The sequence below is a fragment of the Spermophilus citellus genome, assembly GCF_964194105.1.
Source record: "Spermophilus citellus genome assembly, chromosome: 4".
NCBI lineage: Eukaryota > Metazoa > Chordata > Mammalia > Rodentia > Sciuridae > Spermophilus > Spermophilus citellus.
In genome coordinates this window covers 214,154,962-214,168,438 of record NC_138185.1, presented here as the reverse complement: position 1 = coordinate 214,168,438, position 13,477 = coordinate 214,154,962, and the positions used below count along the sequence as shown (strand labels likewise).

At 45.5% G+C, this 13,477-nt stretch overlaps 1 protein-coding gene across 5 annotated transcripts in view; it reads left to right on the top strand.

Annotated features, from left to right (window-relative positions):
* Window positions 1–13,477, top strand: part of TTC7B (tetratricopeptide repeat domain 7B) — a 230,839-nt gene that overhangs the window by 62,143 nt on the left and 155,219 nt on the right. For all 5 annotated transcript variants that reach the window (XM_081290633.1, XM_081290635.1, XM_081290634.1 and 2 more), the window contains one exon: window positions 11,212–11,333. In XM_081290633.1, the coding sequence (XP_081146759.1) occupies window positions 11,212–11,333 (122 nt within the window). The remainder of the gene's footprint in view (window positions 1–11,211; window positions 11,334–13,477) is intronic.

The following is a 13,477-nucleotide window of genomic DNA, read 5'->3' as shown; positions in this document are numbered from 1 at the left end:
AAATAATAGCATTATTGAGATCTAATTCACATATTGTACAATTTGTCTTAATATTTAAGTTGTATGCTGTACAATTTTTTTTCTTCAGATAGAGTCTCATTTTTTTTAACAGACTGGCCTCAAATCTTGGGCTCAAGTAATCCTGCGTCAGCCTTCTTAGTGGCTGGGACTAGAGGTGCACACCACTGTGCCCAGCTCTCTGTGGTTTTTAATATGTCTTCAGGGTTGTGTAACTATCACCAGTAATGAATTCCAGAGCATTTTCATCATCCCCAAAAGAAACCCTGTGCCATGACAGTCACTCCCCATTTCCACCCTTTCTCCTCAGCCCTAAACAAATACTAAGCTGCTTTCTGCTTCTATCGATTTGCGGATTCTGGACATTTCATACCAATAGAGGAACCATATAGTATGTGATCTTTTGTGATGGGCTTCTTTGGCTCAGCATAATATTCTCAAGTTTCACCCATGTGGTGGCACATATCAGTACTTCCTTTTATTGCTACCTTGTGTTCATTCATTTGCCACTGAATAGGCATTTGAATTATTTTTACTTTTGGGCTATTATGAATAATGTCATTGCAAATATTCACAGGCAAGTTGTTATATAGACACATGTTCTCATTTTTCTTGGGTCTATTCCCAGGAGTGAAATTGCTGGCTCATGTGGTAACTTATCTTTAACCTTGATATAGTCTTTTTTGTCTCTTATACTTTGTGACCAGTTTGTTTCTTTTTGTGGGGAGGGGTACTGGGGATTGAACCCAGGTGTGCTATACTGAGCTATCTCCCCAGCTCTTATTTTTTATTTTGAGGCAGGGTCTCACTAAGTTACTGAGGCTGCCTCAAACTTGAGATCTTCCTGCCTCAGCCTCCTGAGTTGCTGGGATTACAAGTGTGTACCACCACGCCTGGCTGTGTCCGAGTTTTAGAAGCAGTGTTTCCTTACAATTTGAATCCACTATATCATCAATGTGTTAGCCCTTATCATGTTTGTTCTACATATTTTTCCAAACAGTAAATTTTTTAAATTGCTCATAAATTTTGAATGTATAGTTGAATCTGATTATCTTTTAATTACATTTTATGTTGTTATTTTGAAAGCTTGAATGTTGGGATAACCCCCATCAAGGATTTGAAAATTTTCAATCATTTTCTATATTGATTTTTAGTCCTAAATCTGGGATTTATTTTAGTATATGATATTAGATGTGACTCTAAATTATTTGCTTCCAAATTATAATGCCATCTTCTCTTTCCTTTTCATATTTTGTACAAGTTTAGATATGGCAGTAATTTCTGATCTCCGTGTGTTTGTCCTATTAATCTTATTTAATGAGCATTTTTTGAGGGTGGGTTTAACACCTGAAGGATTAGTAATTACAACTTTTAGGTTTTTTAAGTTCTTTTCTCTTTATACTTCATGATGAATTTTGTTGAGTTCAAAAAAAATCCTGTTGGTTGGGCGTGGTGGCAGGAGAATCACAAGTTCAAAGCCAGCCTCAGCAAAAGTGAGGTGCTAAGCAACTCAGTGAGACTCTGTCTCCAAATAAAATACAAAATAGGACTGGGAATGTGGCTCAGTGGTTGAGTGCCCTGAGTTCAATCCCTGGTACCAAAACAAAGAAAAAAGAAAACTCCTGCTGGGATTGGGTTGGATTTCCGTTAACTCCATACACTCATTTGAAGCTGTATTTAGTCTTCTCCCACCTTCAACCCTCTGTCATTTTGTCAAGACTTTTCGTTTTGCAGTTGTCAGTGGGTCTGGTCTGTTCCTAGAGCTGTCTTGTTTCCCTTGCTGTGTGAGTAGGGTCATTTTCACTGTATTCACACAGACAAGAAAGCCTGTGGTATTTAATTCACTCACACAATCATTTGAGTGCATTCCGTGTTCTGGGGGCTGCTGGAGCCTGCGGCCCTGGTGTTTGATAAGCCAGAACGCTTGCCCAGGGGAACCTGCCACCCCAGGACATAGGCCACAGCCTGCGTGGGAGTGGGGACTTCAGTGAAGAACCCCTGGGGTACTCTAAAGCCAGAGAAGAGACTTGGGCCAGTGTGGAAGTCCAGGGACGCTCCTGGAAGAGGTGACAGCTGAGCAGAATCTCAAAGGTGGACAAGGACAGCAATATGGGAGTATTGGCTATGCTACTGAAGCCTTCCATAGCAACGAGCTGATTCTTTTCATTTTTCTAAGACTATGAGCTTGGGGCAGAGGAATGATTTTTGTTGTTGCTGTTTTCTTTCTTTCTAATATATTCTTACATCTCTCTCATGCCTTTTTGCCAGAATCTCTAAAGCAGTGTTAAGAGAGAAAGGTGATGGCAGATTTCCTAATCTTGGTTCTATCTGAAGGTGCTTCTGCTGTGACTCCACAAAGGATGGTAATGTTTATACACTTGCTAAGTTTCTTTTTGGAATTCAGAACAACCATGGGAGGTACAGGTCTTATCCCCACTGTCCGTCTGTCCATCCATTTGAAGACAGCCATGAGAAGGGGCAGCTGGACAGCTCAGCAAATGGTGAGGAGCCTCAGAGCAGACCTGGCGCCCCAGCCTGTTGGTCTGAGTCTTTGGCGCTGTCCGCTTCCTCATTCATGGCCCGTGGGCTTTTGCCAAAGGAGAATGTGCCTGTTAAGGACACTTGTCGGCAGCCCTCTCCCAGCAAGTGTTTATCCACAGGACAAGTGTGGCTTCACAGTGCCAAATGGTGCTCCCGTCCAGGACCCCGTGTTGTGGGCTCTTTGTGAGGAAGAGATTCAATTCAAGGTGCAGGGGCTTTAGGCTAGATAGACCTGGAGCTAAGCTCTTCCCTCTGTCCCCGCAAGACTCTCCCATTCTGCTCATGCAAAACCTAATGTCATCCTGGCTGCCCTGACCTTTGACATTTTGGATTTTGTTCTATGAGAAAAGAGAAGACTCATGGGGCGGAGGGGAAGGAACTGGGCTGTGGAGTCAGGGGGATCTGGGATTTGGCACCAGCTCCAACACTCAACTGCCCATGTGCTCAGTAGACAAGAGACTCAGTTTCCCCCTGAGCGAGGGTGGATGGGGTGTGCGCTCAGCAGGTTTGAGTGGAGAGCTGTGTGCCTAATACACAGCAGTTACTTTCCTATTGCCTTTTTCTTGCATTTAGGATTAGCCTTGAAAATTCCTTCATTCATTCATTTACTACCTATATGCAGTGCTCACCCTGCATGAGACACTGTGGCCGACCGGGGGTGTATACATTAGTAAACTAAATAGGCATGGCCCCTGACTGGGGGATTTGTAGCCTGGTGAAGGGAGCGAGCCAATGATCTGGTAAAACAAAACAACACAGAACAGGATGCTGGGGGAGGGGCAGGCCGACTTGACATTGGTTGGTTAGGAAAAGCCCTTGAGGAAGAGTGGAGCCAATAGCTGAGAGAGAAGAAAGACCTTGCTAAGAACAGCATGATCCAGGTAGTGTCATAAACGTTATTCAGGCTGCCCCTGGATAGCAGAGGAGCACTAGAGAATCAAGAGAAGACAAGGAGACTCCATGTAGGAGGCTACTACAGAAACCCAGTGTGAGCACGGGTAGTTTAGCTGCGGTGATGTCAGTAGAAATGGACAGACACAGACACGTTTGAGAAAGAACTAGGAGGGACATGGTAATGAATGAGACGCGAAGGAGAGTGGGTGTAAAGCTTGGGGCTCAGTGTCTGCCTCGGGCAGCTGGTTGGATGGCAGTGCCCTTTCTTAAGATGGGAAGGCGATGGAGCCTGAACTCCTAGGAGTCTCATCATGCCCAGAGGTTTCCTGGGGGTAGATATTTGGTGGTTTTTGTCCTAGAAGGGGACTCCAGCAGCTAGGAGGGAGATATCCAATGAGAGGCCTTTGAAGATGAGCCCCATCCCTGAGGTCCAGGTGTGCAGGCCCAGCCTGAGACCAAGTCTTGACCAAAAGAACCAAGAAACCTTCCCTCACCACACCAGACACAGAACAAAAGCAGCACCAAGCGATAACTGATGGCGAGTACTGTGGGAAAGGGGTGTGAGCATGGAGAGAGGCAGCCTCTGCAGCACACGCAGGGGCGCGGAAAACCAGGGGGTGGAGCAGAACCACCCAGAAAAACCTCTGGCGCCAGCAGTTTTAGGCAGCATTGTCACTGTTGTGAACAAAGACCTGACAAGAACAAGTCAAGGAGGAAAAGTTTATCTGGGGGCTCCTTGAAAGGAGCCCAAGATGGAGATTCAACCAAGATATTTTATTGGGGGCTGCCCAAAGGGGAAAAAAGGGGAGGCAGAGAGAAGAGAAAGGAGAGAAAGAGAGGAAGAGGGCAGAGAGGAGGAGGAAGAGGGCAGAGAGGAAGACGGCAGAGAGCGAGAGCTTGCAAGCTCGGGCTGAAGAAGGGTTGCGTAGGTGACGTGTCGGGTGCTGATTGGCAGGATGGCTCAGGAACAGCGAGCGAACACTGTGTGTCCAGCGGGGATTGGTCTAGAAAACTTTTGAATTTGGCGCTCTTCAGAGAGGAGGGGGAGGGTAAGGATGTCTGTGGTGTTCTCGCGAGACGGAAAGTTCACTTTGGCAGGGACTCTCCCACACACCCGTCATTACTCCTTTTAGTTTTTGTGTTGGGAGCAGGGCGATGAGATGTCTGGCTACTTCCTGCTGGAGAGGGTCGCCGGTGTGAAGGAGGGGAGGGATGGCCAGGGTGCGGGGACAAGGAAGCATGGCTGTGAAGGCCAGGGCGCTGGAGATGTGAGTTTCCTTGGGGCCAAAATCGATGAAAGCTTCTCGAAGCCATAGGTCACGGATAGTCTCGGCCCAATCCTTGTCCCTGCAAATGGGGGAGTCAGCCAGCTGTCCTGTGGGAGGGCCTCCACGAGCTCCACGAGCCAGGTGCGCCCCATGTGAGCCTAAAAACACCAAAGGTACCCCAAGGCCAGGAGAAGAGGAGGGGGGAGGAGACGCCACATGAGCTCCTGGCCGGAGGTCCAGTGAGAGGGACTGGCTGAGAAAAGGCCAGCGAGAGCGAGTGGGCCTGGCCCCGGGTGACAGGCCAGTGACGTTCGCAGTCGTGTTTCCGAAGTCCCCTCAGCCCTTGGTGGGGCCTTCACTAGGGACGGGTGTGAAACCCTGGGGAGGGCTGGTGAAGGTCTGGTTAGCCGTGTTGCCTGTGCTTCCGCAGGGGCTTGTGACGCGAAGAGAGGCCGCACACGGGGAGTCCCGGGAGAGGGCAACCGTGTCTGAGAAGCAGACGGGGTGGGCGTGAGGAGGTGGGCCAGCAGGGCCGCCAGGAGTGGGGGGAGCTAGAGTGGGGCCTGAGGTTGGGAGGGTTTGTCGGGATGAAGAAGGTCCTCCTCAGGCGGGGGAAGGACCCTGGGGTGAGAGGTGGAGCTTTAGGGGACTCTCGGGTGGTGCAGCGGACGTGTCTGTGGGAGGAGGACGGTGGGCGTCAGCCTGGGCCCCTCCGGTCGGAGGCCGCCCGGTTTCAGCCTGGAAATGTGAATCCATGAAGTCAGTTTGCCTGGGGATCCTGAAGGCGGGGAGCGGTGGGAGTACACAAGATGACCCTTAGGGGCCCTTCCAGTTAGGTGTCAGGGTAGGCATGTCACCAGGAGGAGGAGAGAAATATTCCCAGTCACCCATGGTTAAGGGGAAAGAGACGCGTGGCCTGGAGGGATCAGGTCATCAAGTTTCCTGGTGTTTCCAAATCTGTCTTAGATGAATCTAAGAAGGGGGTGACTGAGATGTTCTGGAAGGATGCAGGGTGAAGGGGTCACCCTAGGTGGCAGGGGTGGGTGTTCATACATCACCTCAAAAGGGGACGTTTGAGTTGGCCTTTGGGGAGCACCGGAAGGCGAGACAGGGTGACTGGGAGAAGTTTGACCCAGTGGAGATGTGGTTCGAGGGGGAGCTTGGTGGGGGTGTCCTTTAGGGTGCAGTTGCCGCGTTCTACCTTCCTGAAGAGGTGGGGTGATAGGGGGTGTAGATCCAGGGAATGTGGAGAGCCCCAGAAATGTGTTGTGTGATTTGTGAGGTAAACTTGGGGCCATTATCTGATTGCAAGGAAGTAAGGACCCTAAATCTCAGGATGATATCTGAGAGCAAAACAGAGACGACCGTGGATGCCCCTTTGTTGGTGGTTGGAAAAGCTTCCCCCCATCCTGAGAAGGTGTCTACAAGGACGAGGAGATAGAGATACCTCTTGACCCTGGGCACGTGTGTGAAATCCAACTGCCAGTCGGCTCAGGGAAGTTGTCCTGGAGCCTGGTGGGCAGGAAAGGAGCCTGGCTTGAGAGGGGTATTTGGACTGGTTCTTTACGGCCCAGATTGGAGTGCTATAAGGGGAGTGGGTAGGTCTTATTAGGCCCTTGCGCCATAGGTCCTTAATAATGGGCTGTAGGCCCTGAAGACTGCTAGTTGGAAGAGGGTATTGAGGTTGACAAGGGAAATGCTGAGGGTCCTTAAGATGAATTCTGACAGGGACACAGTGAACCACAGAAGGGGTGGAAATGTCCTCTAGAGGGAGAAAAACTGGTGGGAGAAAGGATGGTGGTAGAACTTGCAAGAGAGCGTGAGGGTTTTAAGGCAAAGGATTGTTTGTCCCCCTATCCCGACAATGGGGGAATAGGGTGGAACAGTGGTCCCTAAAACTCCCTCAAGACTGAGTAAGTGTCCCCTGTGTCTAAAAGGAAGTTAATTGGGTGTCCATCCACCATAATAGTGACCCTGGGCTCCTGAAAGTTGATGGTGGTCATCAGGGAGGGAGTCCCAAGGCCCCTTCAGTTGTCCGTTGTCAGCCCCCAAAGATCCAGGTCTGGGCTTGGGGTGGATCCAGCTCCCCTTCGGGGGCCGGGGCAGTCCATGGCCCAGTGACCCCTTAATTGGCATTTAGGGCATGGATTTGTAGGTGGCCTGGGATTCGGGCCCTCTTGTGTCCAGTGTTCCTCTGTCCCACACTTAAAACAGGGCCCAGGGGCCATCTTGGGTGGTGGACATTTGGCCAGAAACGAAGGGGCCTGTGGGGTAGGTCCCCTGTGCCAGCATCTGGGTTTTTTGCTCTCTGGCCTTCTCATCCCGGTTATGGTACCCCTTAAAGGCTGTGGCCAGGACTTCACTCTGAGGGGTCAAGGTCCCCGTTCCAGTTTTTTAAGTTTCGCCTGAATGTCAGGGTACCTCTGGGAGACACTTCATATACAAACTATAACACCTTTAAAGGACTGGAAGAGAAAAATTAAACTGTTTTTCTAAAATGAGACAAAATAAGTTTTAAATGTAAATGGCCTAAGCATTCCAATTAAAGGCATAGATTTTCAGATTGAACAGAAAAGCAAGATGTGACTATACACTATGTCTGAGAAAACCACTTTAAATATTGACATATAAGAAGACAAATAATAAAACTATGTTCCATGCAAATGATAATCAAGAGAATGCTAAAATGTCTGTCTTAAAATGTTTACTTAGGAATAAAGACTATTACAAGAGGCAAAGGGTGACATTACCTAATAAAAGGGGGCAATTTGTCAATAAGACATTATAATCCTAAAAATGTGTGTAGTTGATCTAAGCCTCTAACTCAAGAAAGTAGAAAACGAAGAATAAATTAAAACCAAAGCAAGCAGAAGGAAGGAAATATTAAAAGATTAAGACCAGAAATCAGCAAAATTAGTCTTTCAAAAGACCAAGCTGGTCTTTTGAAAAGATCAATAAAACTGATAAATCTCTAACAAGACTGAATAAGAATAAAAGAAAGAAAACACATTACTAAGGCCCAAAGTGATGAGACACTTATATAGATTGTTACAGACATCAAAAGGCTATAGGGGAAAATTAAGAACAGTGTTATGCCAATAAATAAGCAAATTCCCTGAATGATTCAAACTACCAAAGCTTACCCAAGCAGGAATAGATAGCCCTAAATATCCCTCTATTCATTGTAAAAATTGAATTTGTAGCTAAAAACCTCCACATAAAGATAACTATAGGTCTTCTTGGCTCCATTGATGAATTCCACTAGTGTTTAAGGAAGAAGTGATACCAATACCACACAGATTTCCAGAACATAAGAAGAAAACACTTCCTAACTCATTTTATGAAACCAGTATCTCTGAATATAGATGCAAAAACTTTCTTTGTTGTGTATTCATTTTTTCTGGTTATATACAAAGTATATTCACACCATTCATGTCTCCATACATGTACTTAGGGTAATGGTGTCCATCTCATTCCATTGTCTTTCAGCAAAACACAAGTAAATTGAATCATGTGATGTACACAAATGGTGTCAACTATAACATTTAGACTTTCAACATTACAGTGGTGGGAAAGCAATACATGCTCATTGAATATTGAATTTTGATCTTTTCCTGAACTAATAATAAGCAGCCTGATACTTTCCCCCCATGCGGGGCAGCTGTGGTGAGTGGTGTTCTGATCTAGACGTACAGCTCTGCACAGCGTACTGTTTCTGACACAAGTATTCAATGAATTGCATGAGTCATTCAACATTTTATCATAAAATAGGCTTATGTTACATGAGTTTGCCCAGCTGTTGGTTCTTCTGTGCTCTGAGCATCTTTACAGTCGACCAGGCTGTGTCATGATGTTCAACAGGTCAGTTGTATAAAATGCATTTCCAACCTATGATGTTTTCAACTTAGTATGTGTTTATTGGAATTAAATATAGGAGCATCTGTAAAAAGATTATATATCATAACCCAGAGAGATTTAGGAAGGAAAGGTGGTTTAACATCCAATAATTAATGTGATTCAGCACATCAATATGTAAAGAAAGAAATCACATGATCAACTTGACAGATCCAGAGAAAGCATTTGATAAAATCTAAAACCCTTTCATGATTTAAAAACAAAAAATACCCAACAAACTAGAAATAGGAGGGAACTTACTCAACCTGATATGGGGCATTTATTAAAAAAAAAAAAAAGCCCACATCTAATAATGTATTTAATGGTGAAAGACTGGTTGCTTTCCATGTACAGGATAGGATTTCTGCTAGTCACTTCTGCTAAATATTGAAATAGGCATTCTAAACAGTGCTGTTAGGCAAGAAAAAATAATAAAGGGCATCCTGACTGGAAAGGAAGATGACATGATTTTGTATATAGAAAATCCGAAGACCCCCCCCCCACACACACACACACAAAGCTACTAGAACTAATCAGCAAGTTTAGCAAGGTTAGGATTCAGCATCAAATATCAAAATCACATGTTTCTGTGCACTAGCAATGAACAATCCAAAAAGAAAATTAAGAAAACAATTCCACTTTTAATGGCATCAAAATGATAAAATTCATGGGAATAAATTTAACATCTTAAAATATACACTAAAAAGTAAAAGACATTGTTTAAAGAAATTAAGGAAGACCTAGGTAAATGTGCATGCATTGAAATATCTTATTTATTAAAATAGTTGCACTGTCCAAATTGATCTACAAATTCAACCCAATCCCTCTGAAAATGTGAGTTGCCCTTTTGCAAAAACTGACAAGCTCGTTCAAAAATTTGAATGGAAATTCAAGTGACCCAGAACAGCCCAAATAGTCTTGAAACAGAAGAATGACTCCTACTTCCTGGCCTTTAACTACCCCAGTTATCAAGACAGTGCACAGGACTTGGGGAGGCTCAGTGGGTACAGTGCTTGCTGGGCACAGGCAAAATCCTGATTTAGTCTCAAAACTGCAAAAAACAACAACAAAAAATACCCCCCAATTAGTATTCTTTGAAAAGAAAACAACACCCCCACATATTTATGGCATGCATATTTTTATGGCAATATAAAAATAGTAATATAACCAATATGGGAGGCTGAAATATAAAACTGGTAATGTGATAAAAATGTAGGACTACAGGAAAAGGCAAAGTAGAAAATATGAATGTATTAATTTCTCCATCAGTATCATGTGCAGATAGACACTGTATAATAAAGTTGAAACATGTAGGTAAAAATAGTGTTCTACTCTGTGTGTGTGTACATATACATACACATAATAAACAGAATATATATTTTTAACTGTAGAGAGACTTTTAATTAACTACAGGAATAAAAACATTTTTCTGAAGTTGAATGATTATGGTTACACTTCAGTTTCTTCTCTCAAATTTAACTAAATTAAATGTAATGTTAAATTTAGAGCTGGTGTATATATAACATGATCTCTTTTTTTACAAAATTATTTTCATTTTGAAAGTTTCAGTGTTGGATTTCCAAGTGATATAGTCAGCTACTATCTGAGTTTGAAATGCAGAGAGATCTGGACTAGAGGTTAAATTTGGGACTTGGCAGCATACTGCTGATTTTTGAAGCTCTTAGGCATGGTAGAGGTCACTTCAAGAGGTTCTTAAGAGAGAAAGGAAAAGATGATGCCCTGCCCATCTCCAACACTGTGCGCATGTATGGAGGAGAACCCTGCAGTGGAGTGGAGATGTGAGTCCTAGAGGGGAGGAACACGGGTGAGCAGTGCTGAGTCAAGCACCAAGGCCGAAGGATTGCAGGGCCTTTGATAAGATGTTGCAATGTGGTGTGGTTGCAAGGGTAGACCACCTGGATTTACTCCTCAGTGCCGCATCCACTGTTGCCTTCTACTTTTCTTTCCCCAAAGCTTGCAGGTTAGAGAACCAGCAAATTGCTTCAGCTCCATTTGGAGAATAATTTTAAGACCTCTTTCATATATGGGGTCTGGCTAACAACTGGGTCTTTTAAAGTCCTGCTGACTCCCAGCAAATGCAGGCAGTATGTTTGCAGAACCCTTATGTGGTTTTTATATGGCCACAAGTAGGTTTTTCTTTGAGAAATGCTTTATTAGACTGTTTGCTGGAGCTCCTTGGGCTCATGCAGTGCTGGAGCTGCAGCCATTGGTGGACGATGACTTTGTGCCCTTTGCTGGGACCTGCGTCCGTGTCACTCAGCCTACCGGTTAGCATGCTGGCATTCAGCAGTGTTCCATCTCTAATGCTTTTCCCAGCACTGTCCACTCAGCAGTGCCCCTCCTGCCTCAGCTCTCAGTGCCAGGAGGGCCGTGAGGGCCACTGGGTTGCCAGCTGCTCCCTATCCCGTGGAAGCCATTCTCTGCTCTCCTGATGCTTGCACTTTTGCACCGCACCCTTATGCTGATCCCAGGGAAGGAGGTTGGGTTTGTAAGCCGAGCCGTGCACTGGACCGGGGTGTGTAGGACGCAGGTGTGGATGTGCATCTGATTAGTTTCCCATTTTCTCCCCTTCTAGGTAATACTTACTAATATCCAAAACAGAAGTCCTAAGCCCGGCCCTGCTCCCCACGATCAAGAACTAGGTTTTTTCCTAGAAACAGGACTTCAGAGAGCCCATGTCCTCTATTTCAAAAATGGGTAAGCGTTCTTCATTTTTTCAATCCACATCCTAAAGAAGGAAAATAGACTTTTACTGCTGTCTTCAGTTTAGTTACTATAATGAAGTAATTTTAAATATGAACTACAATTGGAATATTTTTTAAAAAGAACGAGCTCTGGCTCTTCTTGTTGTCTCCTCTCCACCTGGCCCTCTTGCTTTCCCATGAAATTTGAAGGAGGGGTAAGAGAAGAAGGAGGGCATTTATTGACTGAGCCACAGGTTGGGAAACCAAGCCCAGGCGGGTGGGTCTCATGGGGCCAAGTTTTGGTGCCCTTCCTCCCTGCGAGAGGCACTGCACAGGCCTCCCCATGTTGTCAAGGAAAAACTTAACAAACTGGAAACCCATGCACACAGAAGCATCCCCTTTCAATGACTGATGAGCTCAGAGGATTGTATTTGCCACATCCTAGGCAGGGTTTGTGCAGGTGGGTGTGTCTGTAAGAACTCACATTCTCCATTCTACTTGAGCTACTTTTGGAATGGGTTGAGGAGCACGTGTGGGAGGGGGCTCTCTAATGCATTCATGTCTGTTTTCCTGGTGTGTTGCTATTGTGAGAAACGTGCTGATTCTGTTCCACATCTCTTCAGTTGTCCCTTGTTTTGACATTGTGCTGCAGGATAGATGTGCATGGAGACCAACAGTAGGTATCTGTTCCTCTGCAGCTCCTCCAGCTTTGCATGGGAGGCCCCTGGGGGCTGGACCCCTTCCTCTAGGAGCAGTAGTCCAGTAGTGCTTTAATTGGCAGAGGGGACACAAGTCCCAGCTTCTGGAAAAATGAACAGCAGAGCTGCTCTCTCTTCATTTTTAGAGCTTCAAACCTTGGGGTGTAGCTCACAGCAGTTGGATTCCATCTGCCTGGCAGCCAGCGCTGCGACCATCCATTTGCATCTGTTGAGAATAAATGCCTGTTTTCCAAATCCTATTTAACTGTCTTGGAGGAAAGGCCTGCTTTGCTCCAAAGGCCATGGGTTCAGCTCAGCAAGGACCACAAAAGGTCAGGATCAACACCCCGAGGTTTGCAGTGACTTGATGGCTTTCAGGTTTGATCTCATCTGCTGCTGCCTGAGATCTCTGAGTAATGGCGCATGCCCTCTAGACTAAGATGCTCTTGTCTGTTGTAAAGAGAGCGGGAAGGGAGGGAACATGGAATATCATTCTAATGATCTGTTTCTTCTCCCATTTTACAAAAAATGGTGGTTGTCACAGAGGAGCCCCCAAGCCTTGCTCCCCTCTAACCTGTGTGGATGTATTGATACGGAAACCCACAGGAATCAGTCCCCTGTGGGCTCTCAGTGGGGCTGAACCAATACCTTCTACTGAAAATGCTTTCTGTGAGATTGATCAGTTTGGTCCAGATAAGTTATTTTTTATCTTTGAAGCCTGTTCCTTGGAGAGGAAGAAGCAGGACTGTTGGGCTCTGACCTCAGTCCCTGAAACGTTGGCTGTCCCCAGAAATCCAACTACAATATAATCATGAGAGGTTTGCACTAGAGGACAGGTTACATGCTGGGGATTGCTTCCTGACTGATTTCTCATCTTATTTAACTTTGCTCAAGTTCATTGATGCAGCTGTCAGGGTCTGTTCCCCTTGTAAATCTTTTCTTATCCTCTTGCTCTTGTCACTGTGTTCCAAGAACCAAGTACTCTAAAAGGTCCCTGCCAGCTGCAGGGTTCTAGAGGCTGGGGTTGGTGGCAGTAGTGGGAAATTACTCTTGGTAGGTGGAGGTGGGGGCCAGTGTTGAGACCATGAAATGTGAACAGAAGAGACCAGTGGGAGGGTTTGGACATGCCAAGGGGCCATCAGATGCCTCTTACCAGTGGGTTATTCAGGGTGCAAGAGCCACATGGTGGGTCATTGGTCAGTGGATGCCACAGGAGAATGGAGGGAGCTGCTGTCCCTCAGCCCCAGGGCTTCCCACAGTTCCATCTTCTGATGTATTTGCTCCTTGTATCTCACTCCATTTTTGTTTTTCTGGACTTTTCCTCTATGTGTCTGGAAGGATGGTGGACAGGATGGACTGTCAGTGTAGGAAAATACAGGATAGAAGAGTTTGGCGGTAAGAGGTGGAAATAGGAAAACTACATCTTATTTCTTTAGTGACATAATTAAATATATGCTCA